At 43.0% G+C, this 18,364-nt stretch overlaps 1 protein-coding gene across 9 annotated transcripts in view; it reads left to right on the forward strand.

The window, feature by feature from the left end:
• Positions 1-18,364, forward strand: part of DCTN5 (dynactin subunit 5) — a 38,783-nt gene that overhangs the window by 13,887 nt on the left and 6,532 nt on the right. For 2 of the 9 annotated variants that reach the window (XR_013411961.1, XR_013411957.1), the window contains exons 3-7: positions 4,115-4,233; positions 6,730-6,841; positions 11,220-11,322; positions 12,632-13,158; positions 17,356-17,469. Coding sequence is in view for 1 of the 9 variants with exons in the window: in XM_015125803.3 (XP_014981289.1) it covers positions 4,115-4,233; positions 6,730-6,841; positions 11,220-11,322; positions 12,632-12,729 (432 nt within the window). In the remaining 8 variants the exon portion in view is untranslated. Of the gene's footprint in view, positions 1-4,114; positions 4,234-6,729; positions 6,842-11,219; positions 11,323-12,631; positions 15,147-17,355; positions 18,237-18,364 lie in introns of those variants that run through there. The other 7 variants (XR_013411956.1, XR_013411959.1, XR_013411958.1 and 4 more) reach the window with 7 other exon arrangements.

Genomic DNA, 18,364 nt, shown 5'->3' on the forward strand with positions numbered 1-18,364 from the left:
GTACCCATTAATCAACCCCTCCTCCTTCCCGCTACCTTTCTTGGCCTCTGGTAACCACCATTCTACTCTCTGTCTTGAAATTTACTTTTTTAGTGCCCACGTATGAGTGAGAACATGTGATATTTGCCTTTCTGTGCTTGACTTATTTAATATAATAACCTCCAGTTCCATCCATGTTGCTGCAAGTGACAGGATTTCATTCTTTTTTATGACTGAATAATATTCCATTATGTATATAAACTACATTTTCTTCACTTGATCTTAGCCAAAAGGCCAAGAAGCAGTGTATACCACATTTTCTTTATCCATTCACCCATTAATGGATATCTGGGTTAGAATCATATGTTCTTTTATGTCAAGCTTTTTTCATGCAGTGTAATGTTTTTGAGATGTATCCATCTTGTTGTGTATAGTAGCAGATTATTTTTTCTTTTTATAGCTAAACATTATCATTATGGAACTTTTAAGACATGTACCAAAGTAGAGTGGATATAATGAATTCCCATAAAGTTGTTTACCAGCTTCCATAATTAGCAGTATTCTGACATCTTTGCTTCATCTCTAAACTCACCCTGTAAACTCAGTCCTAGTTTGACTAGGGTGGGGTAGGGAAGGCTAGAGTTTTTTATTTATTCTTATTTATTTAGTTTTTCTTTTTCTGAGACAGAGTTGTACTCTGTTGCCCAGGCTGGAGTGCAGCAAGTGGCGCTATCATAGCTCACTGTAGCCTTGAATTCCTGGTGATCCTCCCACCTCAGCCTCCAGTGTACCTGGGACTATAGGCACGTGCCACCATGCGCTGCTTAATTTTTTTTTTTTTGAGACAGGGTCTCACTCTGTCACCCGGGTGGGAGTGCAGTGGCGTGATCTCAGCTCACTGCAGCCTCAACCTCCTCATGCTCAGACAATCCCCCCATCTCAGACTCCTGAGTAGCTGGGACTACAGGTGTGCACCACCACATCTGGCTAATTTTTATATTTTTTGTAAAGATAGGGTTTTGCCATGTTGCCCAGGCTGGTCTCGACCTCTTGTGCTCAAGCAGTCCTCCTGCATCAGCCTCCCAAGGTACTAGAATTACAGGCATGAGCCACTGTTCCTGGCTGGAGTATTTTAAAACAAATTGCAAATGTCATGTTATTTTACCCACAAATACTTCAATGTGTCTTACTAATTCTTAAGGACTTAAAAATTCGGTAGAGGTAGGGCATGGTGGCTCACAATTGCAATCCTAGCACTTGGGAGGCTGAAGTGAGAGAATTACTTGAGGCCAGGCGTTTGCGACCAGCCTGGGCAACATACCAAGACTATGTCTCTACAAAAAATGAAAAGAAAAATTAGCCAGATCTGGTGGCATGTACCTGTAGTCCCAGCTACTTGGAGGCTGAGACAGAAGGATCTCTTGAGCCCAGGAGTTCAAAGTTACAGTGAACTATAATCAGGCCACTGCACTCCAGCCTGAGTGACAGAGCAAGACCCTGTCTCCATAAACAAACAAAAATGAGTAGAGTATCACTGTTATCATGTTAATATTATAAAAACTCCAGTACTTCCTTAATATCATCTAATCCTCAGTCCATATTCAGTCTTCCCAGTATCTCAGGATATCTTTTTCCAGTTGGTTTGTTCAAAGCAGAATCCAAACATGATGCTGCACACATTGTATTTGGTTGATATGTCTCTTAAGTCTCTTTTAATCTGTAACAGTTCTCTTTTCCCAACCCTTTTGTCTTTCCATGCCATTTATATGTTGCAGAAACTGGATCACTGTCCAGTTGAATTCTCCAGCTGCTGAATTTGGCTGATTATGTCTATATGGAGTTACCTAATAAGGTCCTTATCTCCCTCCTTCCTTGAAATTGGTTGTTAAATCTAGAGGCTTAATCAGATTAATTTACTTTTATTATTAATTTATATATTTTTACGATTTATTTTTTCTTTCTATATGTATAGTTATTGCTTTAGATAAGATCCATTATAGGCTGGGTGCAGTGGCTCATGCCTATAATCCCAGCACTTTGGGAGGATCACTTGAGGTCAGGAGTTCAAGACCAGCCTAGCCAACATGGTGAAACCCTGTCTCTACTAAAAATATAAAAATGAGCCAGGCGTGGTGGCGGATGCCTGTAATTCCAGCTACTGGGGAGGCTGAGGCAGGAGAATTGCTTGAACCTGGGAGGTGGGGTTGCAGTGACCCAAGATCACGCCACTGCACTCCAGCCTGAGTGACAGAGCAAGACTCCGTCTCAAAAAAAAAAAAAAAAAGACTATGTATTTTTACCTTGATCCATTGTAGTCATCTAAAGGGTCAGTTTTCCTCAAGTCTCTCACCTGCATCCCCCATGCAGATGCCAGGGTGCTAGTAGTAGTAATAATATGGAAATTTATGTATGTTAATCCTCTGTTTAAAATACTGGGGCCAAGTGCAGTGTCTAATGCCTGCAATCCCAGCACTTTGGGAGACCAGAGTTGGAGGATTGATTGCATGAGCCTAGGGGTTCAAGACCAGTGTGGGCAACATAGCGAGACTCCCATCTCTACAAAACATTTAAAAATTAGTGGGATGTGGTGGCATACACCTGTAGTACCAGCTGCTCAGAAGGCTTAGGCGGGAGGATCCCTTGAGCCCAGCAGCTCAAGGTTGCAGTGAGCTATGATTGTGCCACTACACTGCAGCCTGGGCAATAGAGTGAGACCCTGTGTCTTAAAAAAAAAAAAATTTTCAGGCCGGGTGCGGTGGCTCAAGCCTGTAATCCCAGCACTTTGGGAGGCCGAGACGGGCGGATCACGAGGTCAGGAGATCGAGACCATCCTGGCTAACCCGGTGAAACCCGTCTCTACTAAAAAATACAAAAAACTAGCCGGGCGAGGCGGCGGGCGCCTGTAGTCCCAGCTACTCGGGAGGCTGAGGCAGGAGAATGGCGTGAACCCGGGAGACGGAGCTTGCAGTGAGCTGAGATCCGGCCACTGCACTCCAGCCTGGGCCACAGAGTGAGACTCCGTCTCAAAAAAAAAAAAAAAAAAAAAAATTTTTTTTTTTTTTGAGGCAAAATCTCACTCTTTTTGCCCAGGCTGGAGTGCAATGGGGTGATCTCGGCTCACTGCAACCCCTGCCTCCCAGGTTCAAGCAATTCTCATGCCTCAGCCTCCCAAGTAGCTGGGATTAACTGCAGGTACCTGCCACCATGTCTGGCTAATTTTTGTATTTTTAGTAGAGATGGGGTTTCACCATGTTGGCCAGGCTGGTCTCGAACTCCTGACCTTAGGTGATCTGCCTGCTTCAGCTTCCCAAAGTGTTGGGATTACAGGTGTAAGCTACCACACCTGGCCAGAAAAAAATTTTTAATGAAATAAAATATTTTGTTGACTCTTTATATCCTCCAGGAAAAATGCCTAAGCTTCTGTGCTTAGCATACATAATTCCTCATAATCTACTTGCATGTCCCTTGCTTACTTTTTCCAGTTACAACTCCAGCATATTCACTTTTTAACCCCATTTATTTATTCAGCAGACATTTTGAGGGTGCCTACTCTTTACCAAGTATAAGGCATTAATCCTCCCAGACTTACAGGTTGTGTTACTCAGCCCCTCTCAGCAACTTCTGGGGAAGCCACATCTTACACTCTGCTGCAGTGTAGCACTTAGAATCTGAGTTCAGAGGTTGGAAGATGAACCAGAACTCCATTGGGTCCACCTCTGGGAGCATGGAGCTGGAGGTAGTACTGTTAAGAAAGAAGACAAAGGTAGAGCAGCCAGAACTCTTGATAAGCAAGCAGCCAAGGCTTCGGAGGCACAAGGACCTACCTGAGTGAATCTAAAGAGACACATAAGCCAGATCTGCTTTAGGTGTTCTCACTAAGTGCTCATTCAGTGAGTTCTATTCATGGGGGATTAAGGGCAAAGCTTATGATTTACTAGGAACATCGCTAACTGCAGTCACTGTCATGAGGGCAGTTCTCTTTTTACCTTACAAGTTACTCCTTTTGGCGGAACATTTGTAACGTTCTGTCAGAGTGGATTGTAACATAACTCAGAATCAGTATCTCGTTATCTACTCTTTTTTGTTACGTCTTAGACTATGTTGCTCATTTTTTAAAATTTGCTTTGTCTTACAGACCATTGTGATGAATGACTGTATTATCCGAGGGGATCTGGCAAACGTAAGAGTTGGACGTCATTGTGTTGTAAAAAGTCGTAGTGTCATAAGGCCACCATTCAAGAAATTCAGCAAAGGGTATGTAATTTAATTACTTGTTCAAGTCTTGGGCAAGAAGCTGCCACTGGTGGTATGGTCCATGTGTTGAATTGTGGTATAATGACGAGGTCCATCCTGTTGTTTGAAGCACTAAGTAAGAGTTCACCATAATGAACACAATTCTGCTGGTGGTTGTCTCAGTCTGGTTGATGATTGGTTGCCACAAACAGAATCCACTTATACACTGGCAAAAGCAAGGGGTTTCTGATCAAACAGACTGGCATATATAATGGAACATAAGAGCAAGAAAAGGAGCAAGCCAGGCCTCACAAGGGACCGGAACCTGGAATTGGACAGCTAGCTGGAATCAAGACAGTTTTGTCTACCTATCCCTCTCTGTATCTGAGATTGTATTTTTTCTTCTATACTGCCCTTCTCTCTGCATTTCTACTTCCCTTTTCTCTCTCACAGATACCTGCCCCATTTGTTCATGGAGACTACCTTGCTGACTCACATTCTAATTTATATCATTTCTCCATTTAGGCTTCCAGCAGACACCAACTAGAGACTTTATGTGTCATTTCCAAACTCCTGAGAGAGAGAATCTGATTGGCTTACCTTAAGTATCCATGATCTGAACAGCTTTGACCCAAAGGGCAGAGTCAAGTCAGGTCCACTGATCCTTCAGTGGGAATAAAGACTATCCAAGAAAGGCCATGGACAGAGCAGGCAAACTGACCACCATAGCTGATATGGTGCTAAAAGTATTCTCTTTGCCTCTTTACCTCTCTCCTCCTTGGCTAATTGCCCTCCTGGCACCCATCTGCATTTCATCCAATAAGTCAGCATTTATTGAGTACCTTCTTCATGCCCACAGCTAGGTTATAAGCTGAGAATATATAAAGATAGATAAAATAAGATTCCTGCCTCAAAGTTCCCAAAGTCTAGTTGTAGAAACAATTAACATAATCAGATAGTGACATGTGACAGCTACTATATGGTGTGATACACCTGTCACAGAGGTATGAACATGGTTAGGAAGGAACAGAAAAGGGAGCAATTAACTCAAACTAATGATAATATCTAGAAGTGTATCATGCAGAAATAATCCCACATGTCCAGTAATGATATTGGATTCTAGGCTTTCCATGACATACAAGAACTGGATGAGGGAATCATTATAAAAAATTCACATGATTAGCTTTGAAGGCTATTAGGGGGAAACCAGAAAACCTCCTGGTACCCTTTTATGGTTTTATACGGTGTGACTGAAACACTACTAGAGATGTTGATTAACAGCATTATTGGGTTGGATATGGCACAGGAAAAGCACCAGGAGTGAACAAGGGTTTTATTGCTGAATGAAGGGATGTGTAAGTAGGAATAGTACATGTGAGAAATGCAGAAATATGAAAGTGTAAATAGCAAAACGTGAATAGAAGCTGAATGTGGATTTTTTTCTACCTGCATTTCATACCAGAATCAGATAATACTATCAAACTTGGAATCTTAAATTTAAAAATTAAAGAACTGTCAGTACTGCTACAGACCGTGATGAGATCAAGGAATGCATTGCTGCACAGGAGGTACAGACCAAAAATAGTAATGGTTAAGGAAGATTTAAACAAATTATAGGTTCATAGAGGACAGGTATCATCTCTGAAAAAATATTCTGAACAAAATAGAACAGAATTGGAAGGAGCTAATGAGCATCTAGCACTTTATATTCATTCCAGTCCAAATATTTTACATCCCAAGGTATAGAAATTACGTATAAATGTGATCACAGAACCACTGTCAGTGACATTTGAGGAACCCTAGAGAATGGGATGGGAATGATGTCAGATATCTGGAGAAAGCCTGCTGACTCCTACTCAAAGTCAATTAAGTTTTTCCTAAAGCCGTGGACTAGGTAACGTCTCCTTGTTATATGTGCTCATAACTTGATACTGTGTTTCTGTATCCCTTATCATAGTTGTCACTACTTACTATTTAATCTTTTTTCTTGATTGTAAGCTGCTCGTGGACAGGGTTCTATCTCTTTTGTCATGGTTGTAGCCCTGATTTCTACCATTGAGTCTGGCACATAGTAGGCACTCACTGAAATCTGTGAATGAATAAATTTTTAGAATGCTGAATGTGGAAATTATAACTCATGATCCTAATGTCAATTCCCTGGAACATTATAGGGCACGTTAGTAAAAATGTGATCTGTGAGCATTTTCAAAGGAAGTGGGAATGAACAAACGTTCATTGATTTTTATTTGGTACCTGCTCTTTTAACTTTGAAGATCTTGCCCCTCCTGCCTTGGTTTTTCCTTGCATATTTCTTTGGTGTACTATTGCAATTTTGAACTAGTAATCACGTTCATTTTCTTCAATATTGTATAATTTTTCTAGCCTGAGGTTTCTTTCCTTGCTGGGGACAGTCTTGCTAAGATGATAAAGTTCAGATTATGATCTGTAGTTCTATAAACCTTGACCCAAAGTACATCATCTTGACCTTTCTTTGTTCATCTTCTTTTCCTCTTCTAGTGTTGCATTCTTTCCTTTACATATTGGGGACCATGTCTTTATTGAGGAAGATTGTGTGGTCAACGCAGCTCAGATTGGTTCCTACGTTCATGTTGGGAAGAACTGTGTGATTGTGAGTATGATGACTTGGCTGGCAAAGCAGCCTCACTTTCCCTCCAGCTCCTATCCCTCACATCAATGGGACCCTGTTTCTGTGACCAAGCAGGGTAGCAGTGGTTTCGTCTTCCCATAGTTGGATTTTTCTTGACAGATATGGAATTTTTTTCAGCCGGGCGTAGTGGCTCATGCCTGTAATTCCAGCTTTTTGGGAGGTTGAGGTGGGTGGATCACTTGAGGTCACGAGTTTGAGACCAGTCTGGCCAACATGGTAAAACCCTGTCTCTAGAAAAATACAAAAATTAGCTGGCCATGGTGGTGCATGCCTGTAGTCCCAGCTACTCGGGAGGCTGAGGCAGGAAAATCACTTGAACCCAGGAGGCGGAGGTTGCAAAGAGCCAAGATTGCACCACTGCTTTCCAGTCTGGGCAACAAAGCGAGACACTGTCTTAAAAATAATAAATAAATAAAAAGATTTGGAATATTTTCTAGACATTAATACTGGCAAGCGTTTATCAAGCCTCCTCTATATAATGTTAAACGCTTTCCTTGGATGATTTCATTTAATCCTCACAACCATTCAAAGGTGTTACGTGTTATCCCTATTTGCAAATGAGAAGACTGATGACCTTAAATATTAAGGGATTTGGGGCCAGGTGTGATGACTGTCATCTGTAATCCCAGCACTTTGGGAGGCCAAGGCAGGAGGATCCCTTGACCCCAGGAGTTCAAGACCAGCCTGGGCAACAAAGCAAGATTCTTTCTTTTTTAAAAAAAACAAAAGTTAAGGGATTTGATAGGGCTAGAAAGCAGTAGACCTGGGATTTAAACCCAGGCAATATGATTATTAGCTATGCTGCTATATGGCCTACTTGTTGCCTTACTTCATGGAGCTTACAGTCTAATGGGAATAAGGAAATCTGAAGGCTGAGTTGAAATTGGGGGAGGACAAGCATTTCAGGAAAGGGATTCGCATGCGTAAGGAAGGGTTCGAGTCATCAAAAGGCATTTACGTGTAATTCAGGGTGCAAGCGGGCCCCTTGCTCAGCAGAATCTGTCAGACCCTGGTCCACTGGAGCCTAGGAATAGGTTGATTTAACCCAACCAAGGCTTAACAAGTTGGATTTCCTGTGATTTCTTAGATGATGAGCTTGATTTCAGATGGAATTTATGAGAAGCATGTGTAGGGAAAATGTTTTCTGCATTTTAGATTTGTACTCCAGACTAGACTCTAGGAAAAGCCAAGACTCTGTTTCTTTAATGACCATTCCCATTAATATGGAGCCAGCTCTCTGCCCTGGATAAGACTCAGACCCTGAAATATCAAAAAACTTGCAAAAACCAAACAGTTTACATTCCGGGAACTATGAGGGTACAGCAAAGGTGAACAGAAAGTCTTTGGGACAAGGGGAAAGTTAGTAAAGTTCATCCTCTTCCCTCACCCTAATTGCTTGGCAAAAACTAGCCTTCCAGCTGGGGTTTTCTGATATTTTCCTTAGCAAAGTGAAGATATTACCACAGTAGCCTAGTCGTATAACCCTGTCGTTTATTCTCAGAGCAAAATGTCTGAAAGGTTAAATCCAAGTTCTATTCCCAGTGCTTAAGAAATTCTAATCCTGCTGTCAGGTGCTCTTGTTTTTATGCCACTTTTTAATACATCACTTCATGATAATAGTCATTGTTCTATATTGGCAGTACTTGCTGAGCCTTGACAAATACTCAATCTCAGGAGAGATTCTTTTAGAATTCTAGAACTTCAACACTGGAAGTAACTCTTTTAGTCCAGCCGTCCCCATGACACATAGATCCTTCCTATAACATCCCATGTGGTGGTCTTAACTTCTGTTTGGATATGTGAAGATGGAGGTGTTCATCAGAATTGCCCAGATGCCTGAAGGAAAAGCTTAACAAGCAATATTTATAGGTACTGTTGCTGTACTATGAGTTTTACATTTATTCTCTCTATGACAACCCCCCTGCAGATTGGTTTTCCATTCTGTTTCACAGATGAGGAAACCAAGGCTCCAAGATGCTAACTTTCTTGCACAGGATATATAGGTAGCTGTAGTATTAGCAGCACGGCTGCAGTTGTTAACTCCTTGGAAAACTCTCTAGGGAAGATTAAAGAAGTAGTTTCAGGCCGGGCGCAGTGGCTCATGCCTGTAATCCCAGCACTTGGGGAGGCCGAGGCAGGAGGATCACTTGAGGCCAGGAGTTCAAGACCAGCCTGGCCAACATGGTGAAACCCTGTCTCTACTAAAAATACAAAAAAATTAACTAGCCGTGGTGGCGCGTGCCTGTAATCCCAGCTACTTGGGAGGCTGAGACAGGAGAATTGCTTGAACCCAGGAGGTGGAGGTTGCAGTGAGCCAAGATCATGCCACTGCACTCCAGTCTGGGCAACAGAGTGAGACTCCATCCCCCCACCACCACCCCCCAAAAAAAGTGGTTTTAGCTTTTACTTCCTCAGCTATTGCCAGTACATTTATGCCTAAGAAATACCTACATTTTGAATGTTTAATTTGATTGATCAGTTTACCCAGACAGCTTCTGAAACCCAGTTAAGCATTATTTCTCTTAAGTGGGCAAAATGGCCAACCAGTGGACAGAGCAGGTGCCTTCAGGCTGCATGGTGGCTGGTATACACAGTGAAAATATCCCATCAACTAGTCTTCTTTTCCAGGGCCCTTTGTGTGTGGATCCCTCCATGGGACTATATCATGCCTCACGTAGCCCGTTGGGTTTCCTTTTACTCAGTGCCTCATGAACTTAATCTGAGTTAGTAGGAGCTTAGTCATGACAGGAATTCTTTGGGTTTATGTTAATTTGAGGTCACCAGGGAAGATAGTTAGTTGCCATATTTTTGAAATTGCCACTAGCAGGTAACCCATGGAAGAGGACTTTACAAGGAAGAATGAAGAACTATAGTCATAATGTGCTTTTGAGCTAAAGATGTTGTCAAGTATTGTCAGGGCTGTTATCTACTTCGCTGGAGAGAGATCAGCGCTTGGGAAATGCAGAGCCACTTGGGAAATTCACATGCTTTCATAAGAAGTTCATTTAGCAATCTACCTTTTCCTAGAAAAACATATGATTTAAGTGTTTAATAGTGGGGAAAAATTTAAACACAACCAAATCAAAGTGTCGTCTTCATGTTCTTTGCTAAAATCTGAGATCTGGACTGGTTAGCATTGTCCTGGTATTTGTAAAGATTTCCACACTCTCAGTCAGGTATATTTTCTGATTGTCTAGCCAGGATACCAGTGAACTAACAGGTCCTGATGTAAATGCAGTCAAAAATGACCAAAACTTTGATTTCCTCAGCAAGGAGTCTGAGGTACAGCTGTAAACTGTACACAGAAGCCCTACTTTTCCCTTAGCCCATGAAACAGATGAGTCTCTCAGACCTTATTTCTTGCTCTCCAAATGCAGTGGATCATGGCAGAATTGAAAAGTGGTGACAGTGGTTAAAGTCTGGGATGAGGTTCAAACATCCACATGACTATCACTCACCTGTGGGAGAACAAGTGAACTAATAGTTTCATATCCAAATGAATTTGTCAGGATTTTTCCAGTTTGAATCGACAAAGGAGCAAACCAACCAACCAACCTTAAGCTGGTGGGTGCAGAGTGGAATGGGTGGTGAATGTAAACCAAGACTACAGGAGTAGATCCTAATGTCATGGCCAAATGGCTTCAGGGCTTCAGCCCATGTTGTAAGAATTAGTCTCCATCTCTGTGCTGCTTTCCTCTGGGAGGTTCACTCTCAGACAGGTTCTTCCTTCATGGAAATAAGATGCCTATTCCAGTCTTCCAGCCTGTCCTCTGGAAACCCCAGTGGGAAGTGCTGCTTTCCCCAGCAGTCCCAGCAAAAACCCTGAGGTTGGGGTCCATCAGACTAATTGGGTTCATATGCTGATCCCCAACACCTGTTATTGTGTCCAGGCTTGGGGTTTGGTGTGTGGGCTGTGGGGTGAAGCACATGGATGAGATGGGGATGGGAGGGTTACCAAGGAAAATACAGGTTCTGTTACCAGAAGAAAGGGGAATGGATGCTGGACAAGCAAAAGCACAAACGTCCACTAAATCAAAGGGAAAATTCAACAGAGCTCACGAAAGACTGAAATTCAGTCTGTAATGCCTGAGACATTTTGTCCTGTCTCTAGCATACAGCCTTCCCCCGCAAATGTACACAAACACACACTGTCACAACCTTGCTGCCTCCTCCTCGTCAGGTACCACCTGAAGCAGGAAATTGCAACCAAGCCTCTTGTCACTGCTATTACATGATATCATGAATGGGGAAAATAGAAAGGAGCCTTTCACACAGTAGACTAGACAACTTTTACTCCCATTTCCTGATCCATTTCCTATTAACAAGATTTTAATTTCAGGGGCGCCGATGTGTGTTGAAAGACTGCTGCAAAATTCTTGACAACACGGTATTACCTCCAGAAACTGTGGTCCCACCATTCACTGTCTTCTCAGGCTGCCCAGGTAACCTTGCGTGTTGATTTATTTTAACTTCCTAAAACTCAATTATATTTTCCATCACAAGAGTAATGCATACAATTCCTATCTCTGGCAATATGTTGATAGAGCTAACTTAGAAATTCACCTGTACGAAGTACCTGGAAATGCTACCTAACATTTAAACTGTTTAAATGCATAATTAGGTTCGCCAGCAAATAAGGAAATTATGAAGGGCCAAACACAAAGAGGAAACTAAGCCCAGGCTGTGAGATTGCACGGGTTAATGCTGTCTTCATCATAGAATGGTTTTAGGGGTGATACTCATGTCAGGACGGAAATAAAGCTTTGGATCCACACATGACAGAGAGATCCTCAGATAACTCTTTAAAGGATTCCCTCTCAAGGAAAAGTCGATGTAAAACAAATCTGCTGCCAACACAGGGAATGTACAGGAAAGCATTTCTTGCCTGGCCTAGGCTCTGGGTAGAAAAAGTCTGTCTAGAGAATTTTAATGCTGGGCTTACCCTCACATTGGTCATGAGTTTAATTTATACATTCCACATGGCCCAGGAATTCCCAGACTGAAAAGTTAGTATAAAGCATGGTCTAAGACCAGCAATACCTTGAGGATACCTTAGAGGGGCAAATATTAATACATTATCTCCAGACCTTGGCTGATAGAATACTCACAAGTAAAGCCCATCAGGAGCCTGGAGTTCCAAATTATAAAACGTGAGGAAACAAAAGTGATACATACTTCTCTCAGAAAACTTGGAAAACACTGAAAAGCAGAAGGAAGAAGAAAACCTCACATTGCCTTAGCCCTACCCCAAGACAGTATCTTCTTCTCCATGTTGTTTTACACAGCTGAAATCATGTAGCATATACAGAAGCATGTCATAAATTCACAGATGGAAAATGATATGAACAGAGAGATTTGACAGTATATGATACCTACCACTGGGTGGTTTAATTGTTTTTCCAATTAAAAAATAAATCTCATCTCTCAGATCATTGAATCTGAGTTTCTAAGATGAACAGAATCATCATTCAGATTCTTTGGGGAGGCATTTGGCCATTCTACCGTGTCATGCATCTCTGCTTTTGCAGAGGAGGAAGGAAAGACTTTTGTTTAGTAATTTCTCCGTATTGGGGTCCTGCTGTGAAAAAGTTTAGCTGTTCTTAGCAAGCGCTGGATCAGAACAGCCCCAGCAATTGTTTAAGTGATTGTCAGACATGCATCTGATTGAAGTGAGAGGGATATTGCCAGAGAAATATCTTAATCTCTTGTAACTTCTTTAAGCTTGTTAGAGCTGGGTCTTTCTTTCCCCAGGACTCTTCTCAGGGGAGCTCCCGGAGTGCACTCAGGAGCTGATGATTGACGTCACCAAGAGCTACTACCAGAAGTTTTTGCCGCTGACACAAGTCTAGCATCTCTGCCTCATGTCTTGAATCTGCTTGAGCTCTAAGATGAACCTGAGGACAAAGTGAGCCAGTCAGCACCTAGAAAAAACTCTCTTGTGTTTGACATCTACCACCCTCCTCCTTTTAAAAAATTTCTTTAGAATTTCTCAATCCTCAAGGCTCTAACCTCTTAAGAATTTACTAACAGACAGACTATCTGGAGGAGTTGTCTTCAAATGCTGTGCTTACACCTTATCTGTGAACAGTCACTTTGTACCATTATCTGTGGAACACAGAATCATCTGTTCCCAACGCTCCAGCCCCTTGGTCCTGTGGATGGCTGGATCCTGCCTGAAACGGATCTGCAGAGCAGCAGCATCCTTCCGGTGTGGAGGCTGTGTAGCTGGTGTGCTGCTCATGGCCATACACTACCCATGCTGAGAGCCTCTCACACAGGTAATGCCCAGCTTTTCTGCTGCTAACACATTTGGCCAGTTGTTGGCAATTGTTCATAATCCTGGGAAAGGTGTTTGTGACTTTTCAGAGCCCAGATTCCTGTTGGCTCTTAAAACTTGAGGGTAGGGGTGATTAGTGTTTCTCTCTTTCCTTCCCAGAATGACCTTAGCTGTCCTAGGGTAGTTAGTAAAAGACTTTTTAGCATTTTGACCTGGGGCCTTTGGCTTTTACTAAAAGTGGGGACCTCAGCATCCCAGATTGTAATTTTGCCAAGTGTTAGATTTGAGTCTCTCATGTGAATGCATTAGTCAGGCAGTTACTCCTTGCCTCAAGGTACTTACCTTATTTCATTGAAGACACCGCATTTGTGAACTCTTGCTCCCTGGCCTAGAACCATTCAGCCTACCCTGTATTTGCCATAAACTCCACAATTCACACCAAAATGTCTGTACTCAGAGTCCATTTGCATATATACATGAAGGGCTCGTAAAATCAGTTTGTGGGCACAGAGCCCAGGAGTAAATGAAGTTGCTAGGGCTGTTCTTACCATCTCCTTCTGACCAGATAGCACAATCTTTCCTGGTTCTGCTCTGACCTCTTAGCTTAGAAAGAAGATTTAGAAGTTAGAGGCTAAGCAGGTTGTCTTTGCTTAATGCTCTGATCCGCAAGTGAATAGGGCAGAAGAGTTCAGTCTTGAAGGTTAGAATTTAGCAAGAGCTATCCTGACCTAATATCCAATTGTGGGGGTTGCAAAACAGAATAGCTGTATGTAATCATTGCCACTAGTTCCATCTAGAATTCCTTTCTAGTTTGTCATTTTTTAAATGTTTATACATTAAAACCACCAAAATAAATAGCTTCTCCATGCATTTAGGGCCATGACAGCTGACAGCTCCAGACCTACATCCTCCCAGCTTGGGGGCTCTGAATGAAAGGTTTCTTCCCTTCCAGTTCTAATTTGGAAATTCCCAAAGTTCTCAATAGTTTGTTGTGAGTTCCATGTCCTCTTGGGTCAGTCACTATGGCCATGCGTGTTTGGCCACATGATTAATCCAGTCTGGGTCATGACCTTTTCTTCATCCAAAACAAAATGGTGGGAAGACGAAAACAATAGCTACTACAAACAATAGGAGTTTATAATTATGTGCTGATGTATTCGAAGATGTGTTGACAGTAGTGAGTGTGTATCCTAGGAAAGGCAAGCTGGACTCTGTCTCCATGGTGGCTCTCACCCCAGGGACCTAGGAACAGCCTGTCACCACATAATTACTTTTATAACCCTAGAGAAGAAAATCTCCTTATCCTCAGAATACTTCCAGAACAGCCAGATGGGAAGGACCTTGGTTGGGACTTTTTCCAGTTCACTTGGGGCAGAAAGAATTTATGGCTCATATAGCTGAAAAGGATGGGCTAGATTGGGCTTCAGGCTGCATCCCAGGACTCCAAACTGGGATCTGTCTCTTTGGCTCTCAGCTCTGCTTTCATTTGAGTTGGCTTTATTCTCGGGCTTCACAGTGTGGCCGGCCCCACAGCACCAGTTTTTGATAAAAAGAGCTCCCCTTTGCTGACAGAACTGCTGGATTTGGTTCTCATTGGTCCAGACGAGGAAGGTATCCAGCCTCAAGTCATCATTGTAGCCAGGAAGATGGAATACACCAAATGGACAGGCCTGGCATGTACCCACAGAGACTGAAAGTTGGTGCTGGTGGTTGTGGCAGACGATATTACCTGAAGAAGGGACGAATGGGTACTGGGCAGGAAAAAGCATCAGCTGTCCAGTTCAGGCCTCTCTTCTTTCCCTGGTGTCTTCATTTTCCTCCCTCTCCCTGCTGTCCCTTAACCCTCTGCCCAGTCTCTCATTACTCCTGGTCTTGGGAGGTACCTTCTGAGGATACTCCACTGGGGGTACCTGAGCCTGGATTAGAGGGCAGGGGGAGAATACTGCCTAGCCAAAGTGGGTGTTCAATAAAGAACCATTTGGAGATGGTCTTCTGTCTGGAACTGCTTCCTTTTTATTTTATTTTTTTCCTCCAGATGAGCTGACTGGGCCATGGAACTGCTTCCTTATGATGCCCATAGCACCTTACCGAGGGGCCCTTATCAATAGAGTTTTAGTTATGTACCTGTGTTCTTGTCTGAACCCCCACTAGCTGTGAGCTCCTGAGGAGTCAGGCCTGAGTCTGTGGGTCATCTGGCACATCCTTAATAGAATGATTGCCTGGATGCGACCACCCTCACACCCCACCCTCACATACCCCACCAGCATGCCTCAGACCTTACTCCAGCTCCAGATAAGTCTCAGATTGCAGGACCCCTGGTGCAGGGAACAAAGGTGAATGATTGTCCTGTGAGCCTCCTGTTGACTGATTCTGTTTTACATGGCTGCACAGAACCCTGTGGTTGTTTGGGGTTGGTGGTGGCTTCTGTATTAGTCACTTCTGCATGAACGAGTTCACTCAGGATCTGAGGCCACAGTTCCTTTCTTAGTCACTCACCCATCTGGCATACTTGAAATTAATCAGACAAACATTGTTCCTAGTTAACATATCCTTGGAAGTTTCTCAGCTATAAGGAAGAGGTCTTGGTGGCTAGGGGACCTTTCTCCGTATCCTGTTCTATCCAGTGAGAGCCTAGAGGGTGCTGCCCAGCCACATTCTGGCTAGCCTCAGCTATTCTCCTGAAAAAAATTGGCATCTGACAACCTGGATGGTGACTATAGGTAGTCAAATCCAGCTGACTGGTCTCCTAGGATCTTCTATGGAGCTGCAAGGCCCCTGAAATGATACTGGCAGTGTTGGGACAGCATGTCCAAAGACCTGTTTTTTTCAGAACCGGTCTCAGCAAAATGTCTTGCCAGCTTCTACAGTTCCCCTAAGTACATGATAACTGAAACCCTTCTAGAGCCCCCCAGCAATGGGCTTGTGCTTTTAGTAGAATATGTGCTTGCTGGCATTTAGGGGTAAGAAGGTAGGCCCCTCACCATTTCCTGTACAGAGAAAAGAGACACCATCACTCATTTATTCATTTAACAAATGCTCTCCAAGCCACTACTAGGTGCCAAGCACTGCCTAGGTCCTGGGGATACAGTGGAGACTGAGATGGAGCCAGTTCTTGCCCATAGGGATCTCACAGCTTAGTGAGGGAGAAAGCCAAAGAATCAAAATACAGAGAGGGTCTGAGGGGTCCATTTTGAGAGCCATCATAGTGGTGAGGAGCATGAGTGCTAGAGTTGGGCTGATCAAATCCCAGCCTGCCATTGGCTAGCCTTGTGACTTTGAGCAAGTTATCTTACTTCGTGGAACCTCAGGTTTCTCTTCCGTAAAACGGGGAAGTTGGATAGGGTTATTATAAGGATTGAAATGCATTTATACTTGTAAAGCATAAGTACTGGCTCAGGGTCAGCACTCAATAAATGGTAGTTATACCTACTTTTATTAGGAAGTGATAAACCTTGAGCAAAACCCCTTAGAGTATAAGGCATAATATTCTTACATATTTTTAAAATTTAAAAGTAAAAACATCTTGATCTTTATAATCAGTCCACCACAAAGAAGAGATGGAGAAATCACCCTTCCTTGTTTTGTTATCTATGGGGTGCAAACATTTAATCCTCCCAACTGTCAAAAAAGTAGGGATTTTCACAGCCTGTTTTACAGCAGAGGAAACTGCTATTCAGAGAGGTTAAGTAAATTTGCCCAGTGTTATACATCTAATAAATGGCTGAGCTGGAATCAAGGCCAGTTCTTATTTGGCTGCAAAATTCATGTTTTATGCAGCTCCTCCAGTATCTTGGCCTCCAAGGTAGCTGGCTCTGAACGCTACCCTTGCAGCCCAGTCAGCCAACCCTTTGCTCTCCTGAAGCTTTTGCTGGCGGGCCAGCCCCACCTGCTTTCCTTGTGCACTCTGACTTGGACCCTGAAGTGAGAAGAGTTGGCACAGGACATCTTACTTCCCTGAAAGCAGTACCTGGACTTTTCTGTATCTTCACAACCACTGGGCATTGGGCAAATGGGTCATGCAGATGAAAATCATCCAAGAAAAGAGACACGGGAGTGAAATTCACACCCGCTCTGGCTTTCAGACCGTGGGTCTGAACATTAGCCCATGGTGTTTCTTGGCTGTACTGACCTGTGCCATTTCAGCTGCATTCTTCTCAGTTGGTGTTGTCTGCTGGCTGCTCTTTCTGATTTCCCACAGGAGCAGTAAGAGCCTGAGGAAGAGTAGGGTCAGAGGAGTCTGGGAGAATGAGGAAATATGAGAGCCCCAGGAACTGAAAAGGCCTGTGAGAGACTCTGAGCTTCCTGGGAACAGGTACAGGTTCTTTTTATTTCAATAATAACAGAAACAAGTGTCAAAACCATGTGCCTGTACTATTTGGAGTGCTGTCCTTGCAGAATGTACTTACAAGAACCTTAGGAAATAGGCACATCATCTCCTGGATAGAATCCTAGGAAATGGGCACTATAATGGGCACTTTATCCCCATTTTATAAACATGGAAATTGAGGCACAGAGAGATTAAATACTTTCCCAAGGTCATACAGCTAGTGAGAGAGGAGCTGGCATTTGAACCCGGAGATTTCAGTCTGTGAGTTTAACCGATAGATCATACTGTGTTTTGGTAAGGAGGGAGGAAGCAAGCAAGTGAACAAATGAGTCTGGGGTTTAGGACTTGCCAGATAAACAAGGCCCAAGAGGCAGTGTGCAGGTGGATGTTCTTGGGAGTCAGCAGAGCTGGGTTGGAATTCAGGCTTTGCCGTCTGCTGGCCATAAACCTTGGGTGAATAACCCAAGGTAAATGAGATCATCTCTAAAACTTTTAGCCCTGTGTGTGGCGCATAGTAAATGCTCAATAAGGGTTCACTGTTAGTATTATTGTTACTGGTAACATACAAATAGATTGTATTAATGGACCATAATTGCAACTGTATAAAACAAATTCCATGTTGACAAGGATTAGAAGGGAATATGAGAATGTGGAAACAGCTATGAAAAGACATAAGAGAATTAGGAGCATTTTCTTTAATACATCCTCATTTTTTTTTTTTTTTAACTTTCTTGTATTTGTTCATTTTTTAAGTCTTACCATGTTGCCCAGACTAGTCTTGAACTCCTGGGCTCAAGCGATCTTGGCCTCCCAAAGTGCTGGGATTACAGTCATAAGCCACTGTGCCTGGCCATTTTTTAGTAAACATTTCTAATGGAAC

This window comes from Macaca mulatta, chromosome 20 (assembly GCF_049350105.2).
Source record: "Macaca mulatta isolate MMU2019108-1 chromosome 20, T2T-MMU8v2.0, whole genome shotgun sequence".
Lineage (NCBI taxonomy): Eukaryota > Metazoa > Chordata > Mammalia > Primates > Cercopithecidae > Macaca > Macaca mulatta.